Source organism: Ascaphus truei, chromosome 14, assembly GCF_040206685.1.
Source record: "Ascaphus truei isolate aAscTru1 chromosome 14, aAscTru1.hap1, whole genome shotgun sequence".
Lineage (NCBI taxonomy): Eukaryota > Metazoa > Chordata > Amphibia > Anura > Ascaphidae > Ascaphus > Ascaphus truei.
Window position 1 is genome coordinate 42,702,304 of NC_134496.1, and position 18,294 is coordinate 42,720,597.

The 18,294-nt window shown below is 40.1% G+C and overlaps 2 protein-coding genes across 3 annotated transcripts in view; one reads left to right on the forward strand and one right to left on the reverse strand.

The window, feature by feature from the left end:
* SERPINI1 (serpin family I member 1) overlaps positions 1–5,662 on the forward strand; it is a 23,015-nt gene extending 17,353 nt beyond the window's left edge. For both annotated transcript variants that reach the window (XM_075570624.1, XM_075570625.1), the window contains exons 6-9: positions 2,303–2,400; positions 3,722–3,808; positions 4,228–4,317; positions 5,243–5,662. In XM_075570624.1, coding sequence (XP_075426739.1) covers positions 2,303–2,400; positions 3,722–3,808; positions 4,228–4,317; positions 5,243–5,319 — 352 coding nt within the window. In that variant the 3' untranslated portion in view covers positions 5,320–5,662. The remainder of the gene's footprint in view (positions 1–2,302; positions 2,401–3,721; positions 3,809–4,227; positions 4,318–5,242) is intronic.
* The window catches only part of LOC142466019 (transient receptor potential cation channel subfamily V member 6-like), a 22,697-nt gene continuing 9,739 nt past the window's right edge, over positions 5,337–18,294 (reverse strand). The window contains exons 6-15 of the mRNA XM_075570623.1: positions 16,977–17,149; positions 16,507–16,653; positions 14,826–15,026; positions 13,978–14,064; positions 12,361–12,437; positions 11,515–11,680; positions 10,436–10,502; positions 7,848–8,116; positions 6,973–7,082; positions 5,337–6,128 (exon numbers count right to left, since the gene is read on the reverse strand). Of these exons, the coding sequence (XP_075426738.1) occupies positions 6,062–6,128; positions 6,973–7,082; positions 7,848–8,116; positions 10,436–10,502; positions 11,515–11,680; positions 12,361–12,437; positions 13,978–14,064; positions 14,826–15,026; positions 16,507–16,653; positions 16,977–17,149 (1,364 nt within the window). The 3' untranslated portion in view covers positions 5,337–6,061. The remainder of the gene's footprint in view (positions 6,129–6,972; positions 7,083–7,847; positions 8,117–10,435; positions 10,503–11,514; positions 11,681–12,360; positions 12,438–13,977; positions 14,065–14,825; positions 15,027–16,506; positions 16,654–16,976; positions 17,150–18,294) is intronic.

Sequence of the window (18,294 nt, forward strand, 5' to 3'; positions counted from 1 at the left end):
TGAATGTACTTGCCAGTGTGAGAAAGTCTCGACTATATCTGTAAGGCACAGTTTGTTTTCAACACAATAAGCAAATTATGCAAAAAAAACAATTTAAAGCCATGCATGGGTATCTAGGAAAGAACTCTTGGGTTTCTAATATTGCAGTGATGTGGGTTTGGTTCTTGATGGTTGAGAGTGAATTTATAATGACATGGTGTCGCAGTGCTATGTTACATATTTTACCAAAACGGAAGCATAATGGGTTTCATAGTAATTAAGTAGGAACATTTATAGAAGAATACGTGTTGGGACAAGCGCTTTCCTGAAACCATGCCAAATAGCTAATCATCCAATAAAGTGTGTGTGTGTGTGTGTGTGTGTGTGTGTGTGTGTGTGTGTCCTGCACTGTTTAAGAAGTACCCATGAAGACTAATTCCTTTTTAGTTTTGAGGTTATCAACACTTGCATACATTGCAGCATGTTCACTTTTATAGAAAGATTTGCTAACATGAACTACTGCTTGTGTGTATATTTTTAGTGTGTGTGTGTCTCATACAGCATATAAAAATATCACTTGTGAGCACATTCACATGACTCAGACAAGTCTGCAGCCCTTCCTTTTCCCATTATCTCCTAGCATACAATGTTTCCACAGCAGCCAGGTATTCTAGGAAATGACATGCAAATAAACAGTGTCACCCTTTTTGCTTCATTTGAACATGGACCTTATGCAGCTTATCCCTGCTGCATTAGGCTAAGGCCCCGCTCCCTCAGTCAGCGCACCCGCACTGCAGACAGGCGGGGCGCTGACAGACACAGACCGCGATACGCGGTCTGTAGGGAGCCGGAGGTGGGTGGGAGGGGGCGTGGCTTGAGCGGAGGGACCCGCTACTCCCCCCCTCCCTCCCTCCACGGACTCGGGCTGCAGCTGGAAGGTAAGCAAAAGCAACACACACACCCTCCCTACCTTGCTTCCTGACAGCTCCCGCTCCCGCCCCCACCGCTGATTGGCTCATCAGCGCACCACGTGACGTGTCGCCGCTCGGGATCACAATTTTCTTGCATCCCCTGGCGGCTGACGCGTCACAGCGCGTAGTGAGCCAGCAGCGAGGGGGGACTGGGACCGGCTCAGGAGGATTCCCCTGCTAGTGGGGAACGCTCACGCGGCCGCCCGCGCCGCTGGGCGCAGCGGGTCCCAGCCCTTGCACCGCTTTTGAAGCACAGCCTGTGTTAAACAAGTGCATAGGCGGTAAACCTAATCACAGACAGCTGTTTCAACATTGTGGGTCTCGGTGTGAGGCTGGTTATATTGGCTTTGTAATGTGAAGCTGGGATAGGTTTCAACCACACATTAAAAAAAGTTATGGTGGGCCAAAAAAGTGAAGACAGCCCTCCACAATAGCATACAGCAAAATAAAATATCACTTGTTATCACATTCACGTCTGACTGGTCTGCAATCCTACTTTTCACCATTATCTTTTAGCATTCAGCGCTTCCACTGCAACTAGGGATTCTGGGTTTGGGGCAGTCTGTGAGCGATTTAAGGTGGGAGAGGGCTCTAGATACAAAGGGGATGGAGAGAAGACCTTGAGCGGAACGCAAGAGTCGGGATGGTGCATAACGAGAAATTAGGGCTGAGATGTAAGGAGGGGCAGAAGAGTGTAAAGCTTTAAAAATGATGAGGAGAATTGAGTGTGAGATGCGGGATTTGATAGGCCAGGAGGGGAGACGCTGAGACAGATTTAGGAAAGAGTAGAGTGATTCTGGCAGCAGTGTTTAGGATAGATTGTAGGGGAGACAGGTGAGAGGCAGGAAGGCCGGACAGCAGGAGGTTACAGTAATCGAGACGTGAGAGAATGAGGGCCTGTGTCAGAGTTTTAGCAGTTGAGTAACAGATGAAAGGGCGTATATGTGTGCGGAGGAAAAAGCGACCGGTTTTACATACGTTTTGAATGTGAGAGAAGAGTTGAGCGTGACCCCTAGGCAGCGTGCTTGCGCTACTGGGTGTATGACAGAACTTCCAACAGTAATGTGTAAAGAGGTAGTGGGGCCAGGTTTGGGATGACATATGAGGAGCTCTGTTTTTGACATGTTGAGTTTAAGTCGGCAGAGGGCCATCCAGGATGATGATATGTATATGTTCCGAATGTATATGTGCAAATGAGCATCGTGTGTCGCCTTTTGCTTCAAATCCATTTGAACATTTATAACATGTTTTTGTTTCATCTAAATATCTAATGGTTCATCTTCCATTGGTACATGTCTACTGTTAAAGTATTACGTTTTATTTACAACTGCTTAATACGCCTGTTTTTATAGGTTCAAAGTAGAAGAAGTAGTTAATCTAAAGGACACATTGAGGCGACTTGGCATCACGGAGATATTCTCTAGACAAGCGGATCTCTCTGCGATATCCGGTAAGACCGTTCTGTCCTATATCCCTCCTAATTCTGTGCTTTCCATGTGATTTCTCTCATTTTGTTTTTATTACTATTATGTAATATATTATTAATAGCCTACTTGCAATGTGGTGTTTTTTTTTTTTTTGTTTTTTTTTATCTATATTTTTTCTAAATATACCTGCATATTCAGTGTGCATAAAAGGATCTCGAAGTATAAGTTCAGCAATGGTTTACATATAACTAAGTACTTTGTGATTTTAATTTAAGCAAAACATGCTGTTTTTTTTTTTAAGTCTCCTCAAATAAAAATATCACTTGTGAGCACATTCACGCTTGGACAAGTCTGCAACCCTTTTCACTATTATCTCTTTGCATACAATGCTTTCACTGCAGCTAGGGATTCTGGGTAATGACATGCAAATGAGCACACTGCCTCACCTTTTGCTTATGATCCATTTTAACATGGAGCCCTGTAAGCTTATGCCTGCCATATTGCACAGCCTGGGTTATAGACGTGCGTTGCCAGAAAATCTCACCGACAGGTGTTTCAACCTTTTGTGTGTGTGTTTTATTTTTATTTATTTTTTTATATGAAGAAAATATATTAAGATCGCTTTAGTGTTGGGCATGTTGTGGAACCTTTACCATTAAAAATAGAAATATTAAATATTTCTAAAATGTTGTCAGATTCTATAATTGCATACTATAACATTTGTGTGTTTGTGTTTTTTGTTTTTTTTATAACCGGGGCACCCTGCTTGGCTGAATTGCACTTATGTTTTCTCTCCCCCACCCAGTTCCTGAGATACCGGTGAAGTTACTGGCATTATTTCCGAACTATGTTGTGGCTTCTTTTTGGCCTGAGTTTTGGCAGCTGTTTTGTTTCTAATTAGACATACACAATGTCTGCAAGACCTACCTTGGCATGGTTGGCAGGCTTGTTCTGTTTTGGCCAAAAGATTGAACTACAGTAATTGACCCAAACTTAGGAGAATAGTAAGCTATAGTCATGAACTAAATAATGTGTTGTACTGGGTGTGCCTTGGGGCTGTGGTTACCATTGCACATGTGAGGGCGTTTGGTTTCTTCTGCAGGAGGTTTTAACCTCTGTGAATTCACCAGTAAGTATCTTGATAACTATCGGATGTGCAAATGGGTTTGGTTTATTTTCATAGTCATTCGCTTTACCTATGCACACGGTTCATGGGGTTTAATGTGGGTGGTAATGGGTTTTTGCATGTCGAGGCTTGGGTGGATGTGGTCATGTAGAACCGTAACCATGTTTAAACTTCTCAAGCAGTCAAGTGTATAATAATGTTTGTGTTTGTCCCACTAGACAACAAGGATCTTTGTGTGGATAAAGTGGTCCACAAGTCTTTCCTAGAGATTAATGAAGAAGGGTCTGAAGCTGCCGCAGCCTCCGGTACAGAATATTGTCCTTGGTTATGTAAATAATGGTCGAGCCATAGTGGGTAACACCCTTGGATAGGCTGTATGATGCCTTTTGCACCACTTGGTAAATCAGGCCCTTGGAAAACGTCTCAATTTAAAAAGGCTCATGAGAAATGCAAGCGGTTTAATTTGATAAACTTCTTTGCTCACTAACCAAATTACTCACTCGTGTTTTATTATATAAAATGGGTATACATTCTTAGAATACTTGTCATTTAAGTTTCGTTGGGTATAAAACGAATGTTGTACTTCAAAATGAAAGGTTCTTTAAATGACTGTCCAAATTGAAATCCATTGTTACATAAATTGCATTCTGTGTCTGATAGATTAATGTTCTGCCCTAGGTGTCTCATGTTTATTGGGTGTATTGTGGGTTTTTTTCTTTTCTAGGAATGATTGCAAGTAGTAGAATGGCAGTGCTGTATCCTCAGGTTATTGTTGATCATCCATTCTTCTTCTTGATTAGAAGCCGGAAAACTGGTGAGTGGTTTTTAACATCTCGGTGTGTTACCATCGATAATGCAGTTACATAGGTTAAAAAAATGACATGTCCAAATTCAAGCTGTGTTAAATTTAGAAGACAGATACTTATCCTATCTTTATATTTACAGTATATAGATCCAAAGGAAGGCAAACAAAAATCCTCAGTGAAATATCATCCAATGATCTCATAAGGGAAAAAATTAATTCCTTCCTGACGACTCGAATAATGGCAATCAGATTACTCCCTGGATCGAGTGCTTTGACATTAGTTTTTGGTAGAAGTTCTTAGCAATAACCAAAGTAACACTTGCTGTCAGAATTTGTAGCCCTTTAATTACAGAAGCAGGAAAGACTTTTTGTTGCTTGACCCTTTTTGACGCACATTATCATTATCGGCAGAGCTCGAAAAATGCACTCGCCTGGGTGAGTGCATTTTGCCTGCTGTCGGGTACTTTGTAGTGGCGTGCGGCGGCGGTGTTTCCTGGAATTCTCCGTCTTCTCCCCTGCAACTTTAACCGCTCCCATTAAAATGGCCGCGCGGCATCAAATGACGCTGCGTTGGCATCACAATGGGATGCTCCACGGCGTCGCGTTGTCATGGCAACATGGTGTCATTTGACGGGGAGAAGACTGAGAATGCCGGGAGATGCCGCAGGTAAGACTCGCGGGGGGTGGCCCGCGCAAGTGTTTTTTTTTTTTAAGACTGTCGAGCCCTTATAATCGGTGTTCAGAGTTGTCGTTGAAATGTATCTCGCCTGCTAATCACACACCCCAGAGAAGGACATACTGTACGTACAGACTCGTTCTCAGGGATGTACAGCTGCCCTTTGGATTAGTGTTCTGATTTTCCAGTTTTCATGCTTTGTACAGTCTACATTCAGATACTTCTTCTTTTTAATCTCTGATTCTGCTTTGATTTCAGGCTCTGTTTTGTTTATGGGAAGAGTCATGCATCCAGAGGCACTGAATTCTGGTGGCCATGATTTTGAAGAACTGTGAACCTTAATACACACCCAGGAAATAATAGAAGCACATAGTTGGCTAATAAAACAATTTGATGTATAAATGTTTTTTTTTTTCATTACTATTTAAAGTTCTTCTAGGATCTCGTGGTTTTTAAATGGTAAGTTACATATGGTGCAAAGCCTACCGTAATATGTTTCTGTGGCTGTGTTTCTTGTGACAGTCTGCAAAATAACATTGTATACATGTGAAAAAATATATATTTTTATTGTACTGTCCTAAGACCCTTATGTAACTGTCTAATCCAAATGGAGGCTGAAGAAAGTTGTATGTATTTATGCTTCTGTATGTTGCTCTATAAAATCGGTGTTTCTCTGTGTTCCGTTGTTGTATTATTTATCTGCGCTGCATGACAGTGCTGCTTTTCTGCAGTACAAGTTGCATTATTCACACCCCAGGACCAGCTCGGATCTTATTTTCCAAAGGAGACTTCCTTCTGCCTTCCCTCTTTTGACCCATCTTTCATTTAGTTCTACAACATATTGTGTAACCATATCGATTTCACCATTTGCTACAAACACAAAATAAGGAAATATTGTGTATATACAAATACAAAATGACTCTAAAGATTACAGACTATTGCATCCACCTTGAATTTTTTGACGTGTTAATCATGGTACATTAAATCCTGAGCATCTATCATTAATTTTTATGAATGTTCTTAACTGTATTAGTAATGTTGGTATTAAAAAGGTTCCACTCAACGCCATAATGAGATTTATTTCTGTTTCTGGGAATTTCTTTCATTTTTCTCTGGGGAGAGGGCTTCATTTTTCTCCTCAACCCTGAAAAAAACCATTATAGATATAAAACACAATCGCTTCCATAGTATAGTTTGGGGACAACAGTCAGATTCCTGGGATAGAGGAACATGGTTCCACTAACATTTTATAACAAAAGCCAAAATGTAACATTACAGAATGTTTGAACCACTTCAAATAAATAAATAAAAGCATTACATTTATGTACATGACCTATGGTAATATATTTAAATAAAAACTGTAACCAAAATCCATGGTAAATGTAATATTCAGGTATCTTGGAAAAAATTAAAATACACATTTCCTGTACAATAAATGTTTTGTAAATTGTCTTAATATAAACTATAGTTAGTCTACTTGCAAATGTAAAATGCAGGTAAAGGACTCCTAGCAGTTCCCAGAATCTGACTTCCTTTTGGCACCCGAGCTCTTAGCCACGCTGCTCCCACTCTTTGGAACAGACAGCCTCGTACAGCTCGAGAGGCCCTTCTCTGGGAATCGATAAAAACAGACTCCACTTGTTTTACCCAGGGATTTAAATTGATAAACCACAGCCTGTCTGAAATATAATAACTACAGTGCCATCCCATCCAGTATTATATGTTTCCTTGTGTTTGGTCTTTTTTATAACCTTTAAATGTTTTCTTCTATATATCTATCAAAAAAAATTGTAACTGAAGCACTTTGAGTCCCATTGGGAGAAAAGCACAATATAAATAACTTTATTAGTAAGAACAATACTAAGGTATAATCCAATATAGAAGCGATTCCTTTTGAGTGGTTTTATATTAATGTTACCCACAGAAGGGAGGGGGAAAAAAGCACACTGGTTTACATAATCCAGTCATGTTGTGTCTTTTTGTTTTACCTTAAATACCATTTTCCTCCTCCTAGACCAAGAATTTCTCCAGGTATGCCAGTCCTTGGCCAAAGCCAACTGGGGATGGTTCTCTCCAGCAAGATAGTAGTAGCTGCAATCTAAAAATAAATTAATTACCGCTAGGACCACCCCATGATATATAGGAAATGTTCTAAGTGGGTCAGTGGTCCCTCCTATATTTAAATGGTGTTTACAATTCAGATGTGCCCAAATTATATTGTACAATGGTGTGTGTGTATATACAGTGCTGTATATTGATTACGGTGCATGATGATCGATAACTAACAGAAAATAAATATTTTTAGACTTGACAGCAGGGGTCTGGTCTATCGGACTAGTGTAAGCTACATTACAGTGACATTTTGACTGTGGAAACGGTCAGTGTGGATGTCATCACTCAATTTATAGGAATCTAATAATGAAACGCAATCTATAAAAACAAAGCAGACAACCTAGTAAGTTTTCACTTGGTTACCTACGTATGTAGGCGTGTAATTGTAAAGGGATGTCCTATTGTGTTATGCTGATCTGAATTAAAAAAAAGTTGAAGTGAATACAAAGCTTAAAAAAATAAAATCTAGCATAGTTGGTAGAACCCTAATACATCAATAAGGACCCCAATAATAATCATATACATGTAACATAGGTCAAGCTGTGATAGTCTAGAAGCAGCATGCAGTGAAGTATAGGGACTGGCAAACAGTCTGCATTTCAGGTATTTTATTGGCAGATTGGTCAACGTTTCGGTCCCCAGAAAGGTCCTACCTAACTGTTGATCAATCTGTCAATAGAATGCCTAAGATTTTGTGTGTGTGTGTTCATATTTTAACAAAATGGCCTGGGAATTTAGCATGATTTCTTACCTGTGTTCTCCATAAAGTATTGCGCTCTTGACTAACACGGAAGTGGGTACTTGTCATCAGTGCAATGAGAAGATTCAAAAGCAAAACGAAGGCGAAAAACATGTAGACCATGTATAGAACAGTTATGATCTTCGGCATGGTAACATGTGGTGGTCCTGGTAGGTTGTCTACACCCATCATTAACTGAAATAGTGTAAACATGGTAACTGGGAAGTCTCTGAAGTTTGGATATAGGGTTACATTCATAGCCTGGAAGTGGACATCGAAAGCTGGAAAAGAAAGGGAAATTGTAGTGGTTTGCATAAGCCACCCAGAAGGAGAGGGATTTATTTATAAAAAAAAATTTGTATGGACTGTCAAAGTTTTAGAAGAAAAACCTGTCCTGCGCTTCAGCTACACTGCAGTGCACCAGAAGGTGTCAATCAGCCATTAGTGCTGGGTATGAGGAAGCTATGAGCAACCCTAGAGTTACCGGAGTGCGTGGAGAGGTAAATAAAGTTAAGATCGTGGTGTAGCCCTAGTGTCATTATGTGCCAATAAAGTTTTTTTTGCATCATCCGGGACCTACTGGAGTTCTGTCATATGCAGTAGCGCCTTTTCGACACACTACCTGTCAAAGTTTTAGACCAGTTTTTCTACTTCTTGTGGTTTCAGAAAATCTTCAGAAATTAACGTAAATTAATGTTAAATATATTAATCATATATCCTTCAATAACTCCTAGGGGCCTTTTTTTAGCAGCTTGGAAATGTGACTTAACGCATCTAAAGTACACGTTTGAAGCGAATTTCCATGTTTTGATATTCTGTGAGCCGTTTTCGCATGTCCAAACCATGTGTAAAAGGCGCTTATATAAGCGGTTTCATTCTGACGGTGCAAATCCGTGCGGAATGACCAAAATTGCAATTGTTTTTGCAAACTCGCTTTATTCTAATATCACTGAAAACTGGAGGAGGGAGACTACTACTTTGTAACTTCCTAGTATCTCCAGTTGTATATATTAAACCTCAAACCTTCCTCAAAATAAATTAGGGAGCGATGCCTGTGCTGAACAAGGAACATACCTAGTATATTTACTAAATGAGTCACACAACCTTAAGTATAAACTAAAATATATCCTTAAAACCAATCAGTCTAAATGCCCTTGTGATGAAGGGGGTACCAGTATCAGACTCAACAGTATTAGAACCCACAACCCTGTCATCCAGGGAAGTAACTCAAGCATTAACCTAACCCAGATGCTGAGAAATGTTGTCACAGCATACCTTTGAGCTCTACTACACACGTGTGACTCATTTAAATATACTTTGTATAGACATTAGCATATCTCCCAGGCTACCTGAGCTGTGTTCCTTTTTCAGCACAGGCATCTCTCCCTAATTTATTTGGAGGGATGTTTGAGGGGACATATATATATATATGTATGGAGATACTACTAAATTAGCTTCCCCTCCTCCCCCAGGTCATTTCGCCTCTAAAGCAAGTACAAATCAGGCGCCTTGTCACTTTTTATTGACGCAGTTTAGAAATTAGGATTTGCAATAGAGAATACCATTTTTTCTCACATTTCATACCGTGACTTCTGAACATGCCAAAATGTACGATTTGGCAATGACAACTTTTGGGGCTACGAGAATAGGCCCCTTACACTGTTGATGCTACACCATCTATATTATTTTATTTGACTATTATAATCTCTGACACAATAAGATCCATCCCTGTAATTTGGGAATGGAAAGCAGCAGTAAAATGCTGATAACCAGTGGTGTAAGTACACCGTAATGGCCCCCTGGGCACAAAATTCAGTGGGCCCTGTGGATTCTCCGGGTTGCTTTCCTCCCCCCCTCCCCAGCCTCACTGTGCCCCGGGTGGTGCTTGCCGACAGACAGGAGTCCTCCCAGGAGCTCGCTGTAGAGGTGCTCACTTCGGTAAGTCTGTCAAGCAGCGGCAGAGCAGCATCCCAAATGACTGAGGGGACCTGGAAAGGAGATTAGAGCTGGTGTGCTCTCGTCACACTTCTCTCAAACCCAGTCGGTGGTAAGAGAGAGCGCAACAGCTCTTCTTTCCTCCCCTGAACTGCATCCGGGTTCGCTTGAACCATTTCCGGGTCACGTGAGATGCCGCTCCGCAGCCATGAGTCGGAAAGGTCGCACCTCCCTCGGGGCTCCTCCCCCGAGCTGGGATCCCGGGCAGTACTTACGCCACTGCTAATAACAGGATTTAAGGGAATGGGACTATCCATTACAAAGGTACCAAAAACAGAATTTCCTTTAAAGTTGAGATCTGCTACTATATGTGACATATCAGCAAGCACAAGGGGTTAATACAAGCTTAAACCTGGGGTTTCCCCTTTACATTCTTTGTGCCTGTAACACGAGGATACCTTTGTTAGGAACAAATCACTAGATATTAAAATAATGGTAAAATATATGCTATACAGAATATAATACCTTCACATTTTATCTATACATAAAATAAATCAGCCAATCAAAACCAGATACCCCCCACCCTGCATTCTTAGTATAGAACTGTCTGCTGTCCCTGTAGGTAAATACCTACGCTTATCTCACTGTGTTCAGCTATATCATACCTGCAGCAAATCCAATTAGAACCGTTATCAGGATGATACAAAATCTTAGAAGGTCCCCAAGTATCATCTACAAGAAAGATGAATAACATTATTTGATAAACAGTATTTCACACGGCCGTTATATTAGGTGATGCAGGTTTTCAACAACGAGCTGAATCTCTTAAAATTAGATTTTATAGAAAGGTTAAATCTCACTCCTTTAGATAAAGAATTGGAGAAGCCTAGTATACTTGAAAAAGTTATCTTCTGGATAATAGATTTAGGACGTCCACATGAAATATTAAATCCAATACAGATGAGACTATACCACATCTCCCCTTTATTACTGGTTATAATTCAGCTGTATATAAAATAAATATATTTTAGCTAAACATTAAGCAATTTTACTTTGTGATACATTTTTAGGTTCTATCTTGCACGTCTAAACACTACTTTAGGTTTTGGTGGCATATCATATGAAATATATTAGCCCTTAGTCAGTGGCATATTTCCCATTAGGCCCAGGCCTAAGGCACACATTCCCAGCTAGCTCAAACTCCTACACACACCACATCATGAATATATATTTATGTCAAAAAGAGTGCCACTGAGCGTGGCAAATGTATACAACAAAAGACAGGGGTGCCCAATGCTACATCCAATTGACAAAACATATACAGTAATAAGTATAAAGTTTAAATACTTCAATAATAATAATAATAATATTTACTTGGTTATTTAGTTAAACCCTTTGGCAAAAGCATCATAAGCCTGCATACCACTTCAAGATACTGTGTAACCAAAATGAATGTAGGTCCTACACTACACTGAACCCTTCCCTTTACCTCTGTATGAGGGGAAAGAACCATAATAGATCCTGTTCTTTGCAGCAAAGTGAAAAGAACTCCCAAGTTAAAAAGGTGAGAAGTGAGCTTTGGGGGTAGGTGCCACCTACCTGCATAACAACTGTTACCAGTCAGACATTTCTCACTAGTACTTTATATGAGAGGTATTGTGCTGGTAAAATATTGGTTGTTTATTAGTATCATTGCATTAATTATTTGCACATTGTAGGATATGATGATAAATGGATCACTTACCTTTTGAATCATAATGCACAATGGTCCCAGGTGTTTGAAACCACGCGCAAAGTAGATCACATTGCACCAGGCACTTATCAGAGCCAACGACATTACAACCGTCTCACCTTCACTATTTAAACATCTCAGTATCATAATCGTTACTATGAAGCAGGCATACAGCAACCTAAAAATCAAGTTTAAATGTGTTATATTTAGCACCCCAGCACTAGCCGCGGTTTGTCCGATCACTACACACTTAGAAGATTTGCGGTGCCTGAAAGTTCCAAAAGTTTCCTAAAAGACATTCCACTATTAAATGCATTGACCTAGATTTTATCTATTCTCAAGACATTAAGAAAAGTTAAGGTGGGTAAAAAAACAAATGACAAAAACCCTCCACAGTACAGTAAATAAAAATACCACTTGTGGTGCATTTTCATGTCTCAAGACGGGTCAGCAACCCTGCCTTTCTCCATTATCGCTTAGCAAACAGTGGTTCCACTGCAGCCAGGGATGCTGGGTAATGACATGCAAATGAGCATATCTATTCTCAACAATGGTGCAGCCAAGTTGGAGCATCATTGCACCATTTACAGATAAAGATTATGCAGTCCGAATAATTGTAACATTATTGTAGATTCAAATTATTATTTATATGAAATGCATAGTCAAAGTTGTGTCTCCTGATAAAGTGCAGAAGTTACCTGCAGTATTTTGGGAAGTGTTTTGATGACCAGTCATTGAAATATTGAGATTCCAAGGATAAGTAAAATACAATTGTAACAAATATCCATCTCAAAATGTGATACGGTAAGTGTTGGGCTGAGATGATTCAGTTGAAATGATATTTAGCTAAACACTTACATGATGACATGAAACGGTCCCCCTGTGACTGTGTTGCCAAAGAAATGTCTTGGCCCTTTTCGGATCAGCCGTGGAATCTACATCCATAGAAAACAAAGAACTGTAATACAAAACAAGCACAGAAATGGTGGCAGCGTTACCACAATCAGTGGTCCTACTTCCTAAAGTCGCACGGCTGCAAACGTAACGGAAAACCAGAGCAAGAAAACAGAAAAGTAAAGGAATCCCAGTGAAAAGGGAGTTTTTCCTTTTGAGAAATCTGGTGCAATTCTTTTGCACAGACTTTGCCTCAGTTTTGCAACCTGGAAACTTTAGTAAATAACCTCCCATCGATGTTAATCAGGTATATACAGTATTACTGATCACAGGTGTTGCAAGCCATATGTACACAAGTCATTACAGATTAATTCCAAATATTTTATTGCCTTCATGAAACAGATAAGAGTGTAACAGAAATGGTTGGCTTCTAATATGTTGTACAACGATTGGACGCCCAGTTGGCAATCTCTTCCTTAGGGGCAAACTCCACAGAGAGGCACATCTTTTCCAAAATTATTAAATTATGTCCAACACTTACATTCAAATATATTAGTCATTTTGGAGTCAATCTGTAGTAAGACTTTCAACTACTCAGCACATGTAAAAGGGTATAGACTTGTTATTTATACTTATATTCACTGTAGAGTAAACTCTGGGAAATACTTTAGAGACCGGAACAGCTTGGGGAATGAGACGTGAATGCACTTTTCCGTGTTTTGTGTCTTTAAAATCATAATGGTCAAGTCCAGTTAATATAGAGTTATGGGTTACATATGCAGATGTATAGTCTAGATCGGGAATGCAAAGGAGTCCTCAAGGTCCACCAACAGGTCAGGTTTTAAGGAAATATCTGCTTCAGCACAGGTGGCTCAATCGGTAGCTCAGTCAATGATTGAGCCACCGATTGAACCACCAGTGCTGAAGCAGGGATATCCTTAAAACCTGACCTGTTATTGGCTCTTGAGAACTGGAGTTGCCCTCACCCCCCCCCCCCCTCCCTCCCCAAAACAACAAGTCCCACATGCCCAGGAGACTTCAATGAGAAATACACACTGCGAAAACCACTGGGATGATTGGCTAATGTTTGAAAGGAAAGATTGATTATGGAGTTAGAAATCTTCTAACAATGGCCACCTTATAATAAGATCTTCGCAGTATAGTAGCATTGCAGGTTCCATTAAAACTGCGATAACATCTATCTTGCATGTTGCAGTTCTGAACGTTGACATTATTAGACTAGTGGAAGCGTATTTTTCTCAGGCAATAGATGGTTTCACTGCTTGTAGAACACCACCACTGCTATTCCCTTTGCTACCAGAGACGCCTCCGTGCACTGCTCTGTAAAACTGTTTGATATTATGTAAAGCGTTTCACTAACAGTGCTGCTGAAAAGTGGTTTGTGATCTGTAGTTAAATAAGGATGAGAGTTCTGACTCAGTAAATAAGTTGGTGTTGTAAGGACGTTGATACATAATTTGGAAACAAAAATAAAATATATATGACATTTAGAGCCTAAAGAATTACTCATTTGGACCGCAACTTGTAATATATTCTTCACCTGTAATCAGCATACTGTACCTCAAGGCCAAGAATTAAAAATCCTCCCAGGACCACAAATATTTCACCAAATAATCTCACATAGTCATTGTGGGTTTCGTATGCCTCCTGCAAATTTCACAAACACATATTAATATTGCAAATAATACCTTGTAAAGAAGGTGTTTTCCAACCACAATTTGAAAACAAATAATGATGACAAGAAAGAAAAGCGGGTTGTTCAGATTTAAAGAGGCTATTGCTTTTGTTAAAGAATAAGCATAAGTACTCGGACTGCTGCTCACGGAATAGGAAGGGGAGTTTACTTTGGACATAACCAGCTGCCTCTTGCAGAATGGCAGATCAAATTGTTGCTCTAAATTAGGGCAATTGCAGATTTGCTTAGTAGCACAAAACTTAAAGCTGTAAAAAAATAGATCAGTTATATAGTATTAGATAATACTGTTAGCATATTGTTTTTAAGTCCTAATGCAATGTTTTATTTTTTAATGTAATCATCCTTTGTTTGCTACAGTAACCATTTACAAAATCATATCCACTTTCTCTTTTGAAACCAGCTTTTTGAGCTCTGCCTTTGGCAACAAAGTATCACAAACAGATCTGTTGCTGTGTTCCAAACAGCAGACTGTCTATTTCTCTGAAACTTAGTAATAGAATGTTATATATCAGCTGCAGCATGTTACAGACTGCAGCACAAAGTTAGTCTTTGACTGAGCCACTGATTGAGCCACCTGTGCTGAAGCAGGGATACCCCTAATACCTGGTCTGTTGGTGGCCTTTGAGGACTGAATTTGGCCACCCCTTAGCTATCGGTTCTCTCTGTAATATGGATGAATCACTGCAATGAAAATTATTTTAGAATAACTTACATTTAATGGCTTCCTGACGGTTTTTGTTTCTTTTCCATCTGTGGTCTCTTGCATTAGTGGCCGATAGAAACAGCATAGAGTCAGGATGATTGTATACAGGATGTATAGAAGTGTGCACAGCAGGAAGTATTTATATCCAAGGGCTGTCCATTTGTAGTGAAGCAGTTCCTTCAATGGTGTTATCTCTAGAAGGGTTCTTGCCTTCATTCATGGGAATAAATACGACTGAACCAGTTAATCGTTGCATTGTGATGACACTCAGTGGATGCATTTAATTTATTTTGAGATAAAAGAGTGAACATTACAAAAAGAATTCCCTTTTTCTACTAAAACGTCAACCTTTCACATTTTAATTAACTCACTTATGGTCAGAGGGACCTGGAACACAGTTCATCACAAATCACAGGCACATTTAGCAGCAAATGAATTAAAAGCATTTGTTGGCGTCTTACAAATAAACCATAATACGTGTAAAAGTGAGTGCAGTTTTCAAACATCCATAGCTCTCTCCTTCATGTGTTCTGCTAAGAAGTCTCATTATATGTTTCTAAGCTATTAGACCTATCAATAACTTTCTTATTCGTCCATTAAATTGCATCACCGCCTACAATTAGTGATGGGTGGAACTGTCAAAATCCGTTTAGTGGAATTTCCCAGCATTCCATTCAAAATCCGTACCGCGGTGTAAAATCCGACAGCGGATTGTTCCACTTTCAAACCATATGGATGAATTAAAAACCACCACTGGGTGCAATCCGCGCGGATTCTGCCGATCCAATCCGCGGATTCCGCAATCCATTGGAGGATTTATAAAAATCCTGCCACAGATTGCGGAAATCAACGGATTGTACCCTTCGACTCCTCCAGCGGATTGTGGAATGCGCGCTTTGGATTGTCGGTGATAAAAAAAACCCCTGTAAAGGCGAATCGTCCTTTTTGAGACTGATCTGCGGGAATCTGCGGACCAAAGCAACCGCCCGATCCGTGGCGGACTCAAATCCGCCCCCAAATGTTTTTCCCCATCTCTACCTACGATTAATCTGTATTGGTCAAGTACAATACGTTGCTAAAAGCTTTGCACTGCATAGGGGTTAACACATTTTATTTCAAATAATAACATAAACTTTATGAACTCTTAAAGCTGCAGACCACACAATATCCTACGTGTGTTTTTTTTAATAAATCGGTTCTGTACTATGAGAAAATACTTGCAGCTTTTTTTTTTTATTATTGTAAACAACTCTAGATGAAGCCTTTTTTAATGTATTATAATGTACAAGCCTTTTTTTGTTTCTATAGCAACCATTTACAAAGTCACATCCCCTTCCTCTTCTGAAACAGGCTCTGGCTCACCCCCTTTTTGAGCCCTGCCCCCTCTCTAGCAGTGCACCAATTGTATCTAGTGACTGCCTGGTCACATGATCTTCCCCTCAGAACTTTGCACCTTTGGTCCTCTTCTGCTGCACTGACAGCCATTTAGTGAACCCCTGAGCCGATTCTTCGCTGTTCGATCACAGGACAATGGATCGATCGGCAACAGCTAATTACTTATCATTATGTGGATTGTATTGATGCACATATTAAAGGGGGTGGGGGGGGGATTAAATAAGAAAAAGACAGCTTGGACTGCTCTTTAACATCTGCATTTGGGTTTTTAGAAAAGTTATTCTGAAGTACTTACAGCATGATTCTCTGACGTACATATAATATCAACAACGGAGAGTCTGTCATCCCAAGAATCAATTCCTGTTAGGTCGTATAGTGTTGATGTGAGTGGTCCAAATGCCCAATATGTTTGTCTTCTCTTTTTCATGAAGTACTTAAACATCTAGAAAATGTAAATAGCGTTTATTGTTTCTTTGGTGTAGAATGACTATCGTTACAAAGCTGTTATTACATAGAGCAGGGGATCTCAACTCCAGCCCTCAAGATCCACGAACAGGTCAGCCTTTCAGGATATCCCGATTCAGCATAGGTGGCTCAATCTGTACCTGCTTCAGCACAAGTGGCTCAATCAGTGGCTCAGTCTTCGAAGCTGGGACATCCTTAAAACCTGACCGGTCGGGCTTTAAATGGCATATAACCAATACTCTTTGCCACACAGACGGGCGCACGGAGATTTTAAGAACATACAATGCGTATATAAATTACCGTTAAATCTCCTTTCTGTGCAGTCAGTTTCAATGGCGTCAGCCCTTCGTTGTTAGTAATACTTTCTAAATGTAGAACTCGTTCTTCAGGAATAAGTGACGCTAGGAAATCGTACATTTTGCAGGCCATCGACTTATTTGGATGCAGAACCAGGATGTGGAATACTGTATTTCCTTCAAACAAAATGCATCATTTTAATCGCTGCTTTCATACTGTACGACTCACATTTGATGCTTTTTTTTTTTACTGCCTTGAACGTTTAGGTTAGAATTTCCCCATATGGTATTTCTTTCCTTGGTTTACTAAAAACATCCATTTTACTAGTGAATTCTAATCACTCACGGGGAAAAACAGGGAAGGAAGCACTTCCAGTGATATACAGTAATAGAAAGCGGTTATAAGTGTACGTTACTTAAATAGAAATGACAGTGAATAAATGCAGCTTCAACTTTTACAGACTGTGTTCAGTCTTTAAGATAGATGAATGAAAGAAGCGCTCAAACAGTTGCAATTTTTTCATCTAATCACTCACGCTAGCTACTTGGCCCATTTTTATTACTTTTATGTAGGTTATTGGTAACCCTACTTGATTTGATTTATTTTGGCTTTTTATACACCAGATCTTAATGTTAATGTTAGGGGGATCAGGCATCCCAGTTTGGCTGGGACCGTCCTGGTTTCTAGCTGTTTGTCCTGGGTCCAGACTTTTCTGGCCACTGTCCTGGTTTTTATCTGCGCTGCGCGATCGAAGATTGCCGGCTGCTTGTGCGCATGCGTGACTGGCAAGCTCTGATCGCGCATGCCCATGAGCGGTCAGCAACTGCTGATCGCGTATGTGCGGTTAGCAAGTGCCGATCATTCAGGCGCATAAGCGGCTGGCAAACGCAGTTCACGCATGCGCTCGATGCTCGCGCATGTGCAGTTGGTGCTCGCTGCTCGGTGCTCGTAACTGCGCGTGCGCGACATTTGGCTCAGTTTTTCTCGGGACAAATACAGATGCAGCGGCCATTATTTTAACAAATCACGAGTTGTATACCTCGGAATATCCATGTCATGGCGCGCGATTTCTTCCAAACGTACCGCCTTAAGACACAAGTGCAGATGAGAGCAGAAAATGGCATTTTAATGTTCTGGTTTTTAAACACCTGAAACTGACACAGTAGCACAGTGCTGTACACATTACAATTCATTCATTTCATTGCATTTAATTGCACACAATCCATGAAATTCAAACAAATATACATACTTAGTTAAGTTATGGTGGGTAAAAAGGTGACAAAAACCCTCAACAGTAAAGCATATAGCAAATGGAAATATA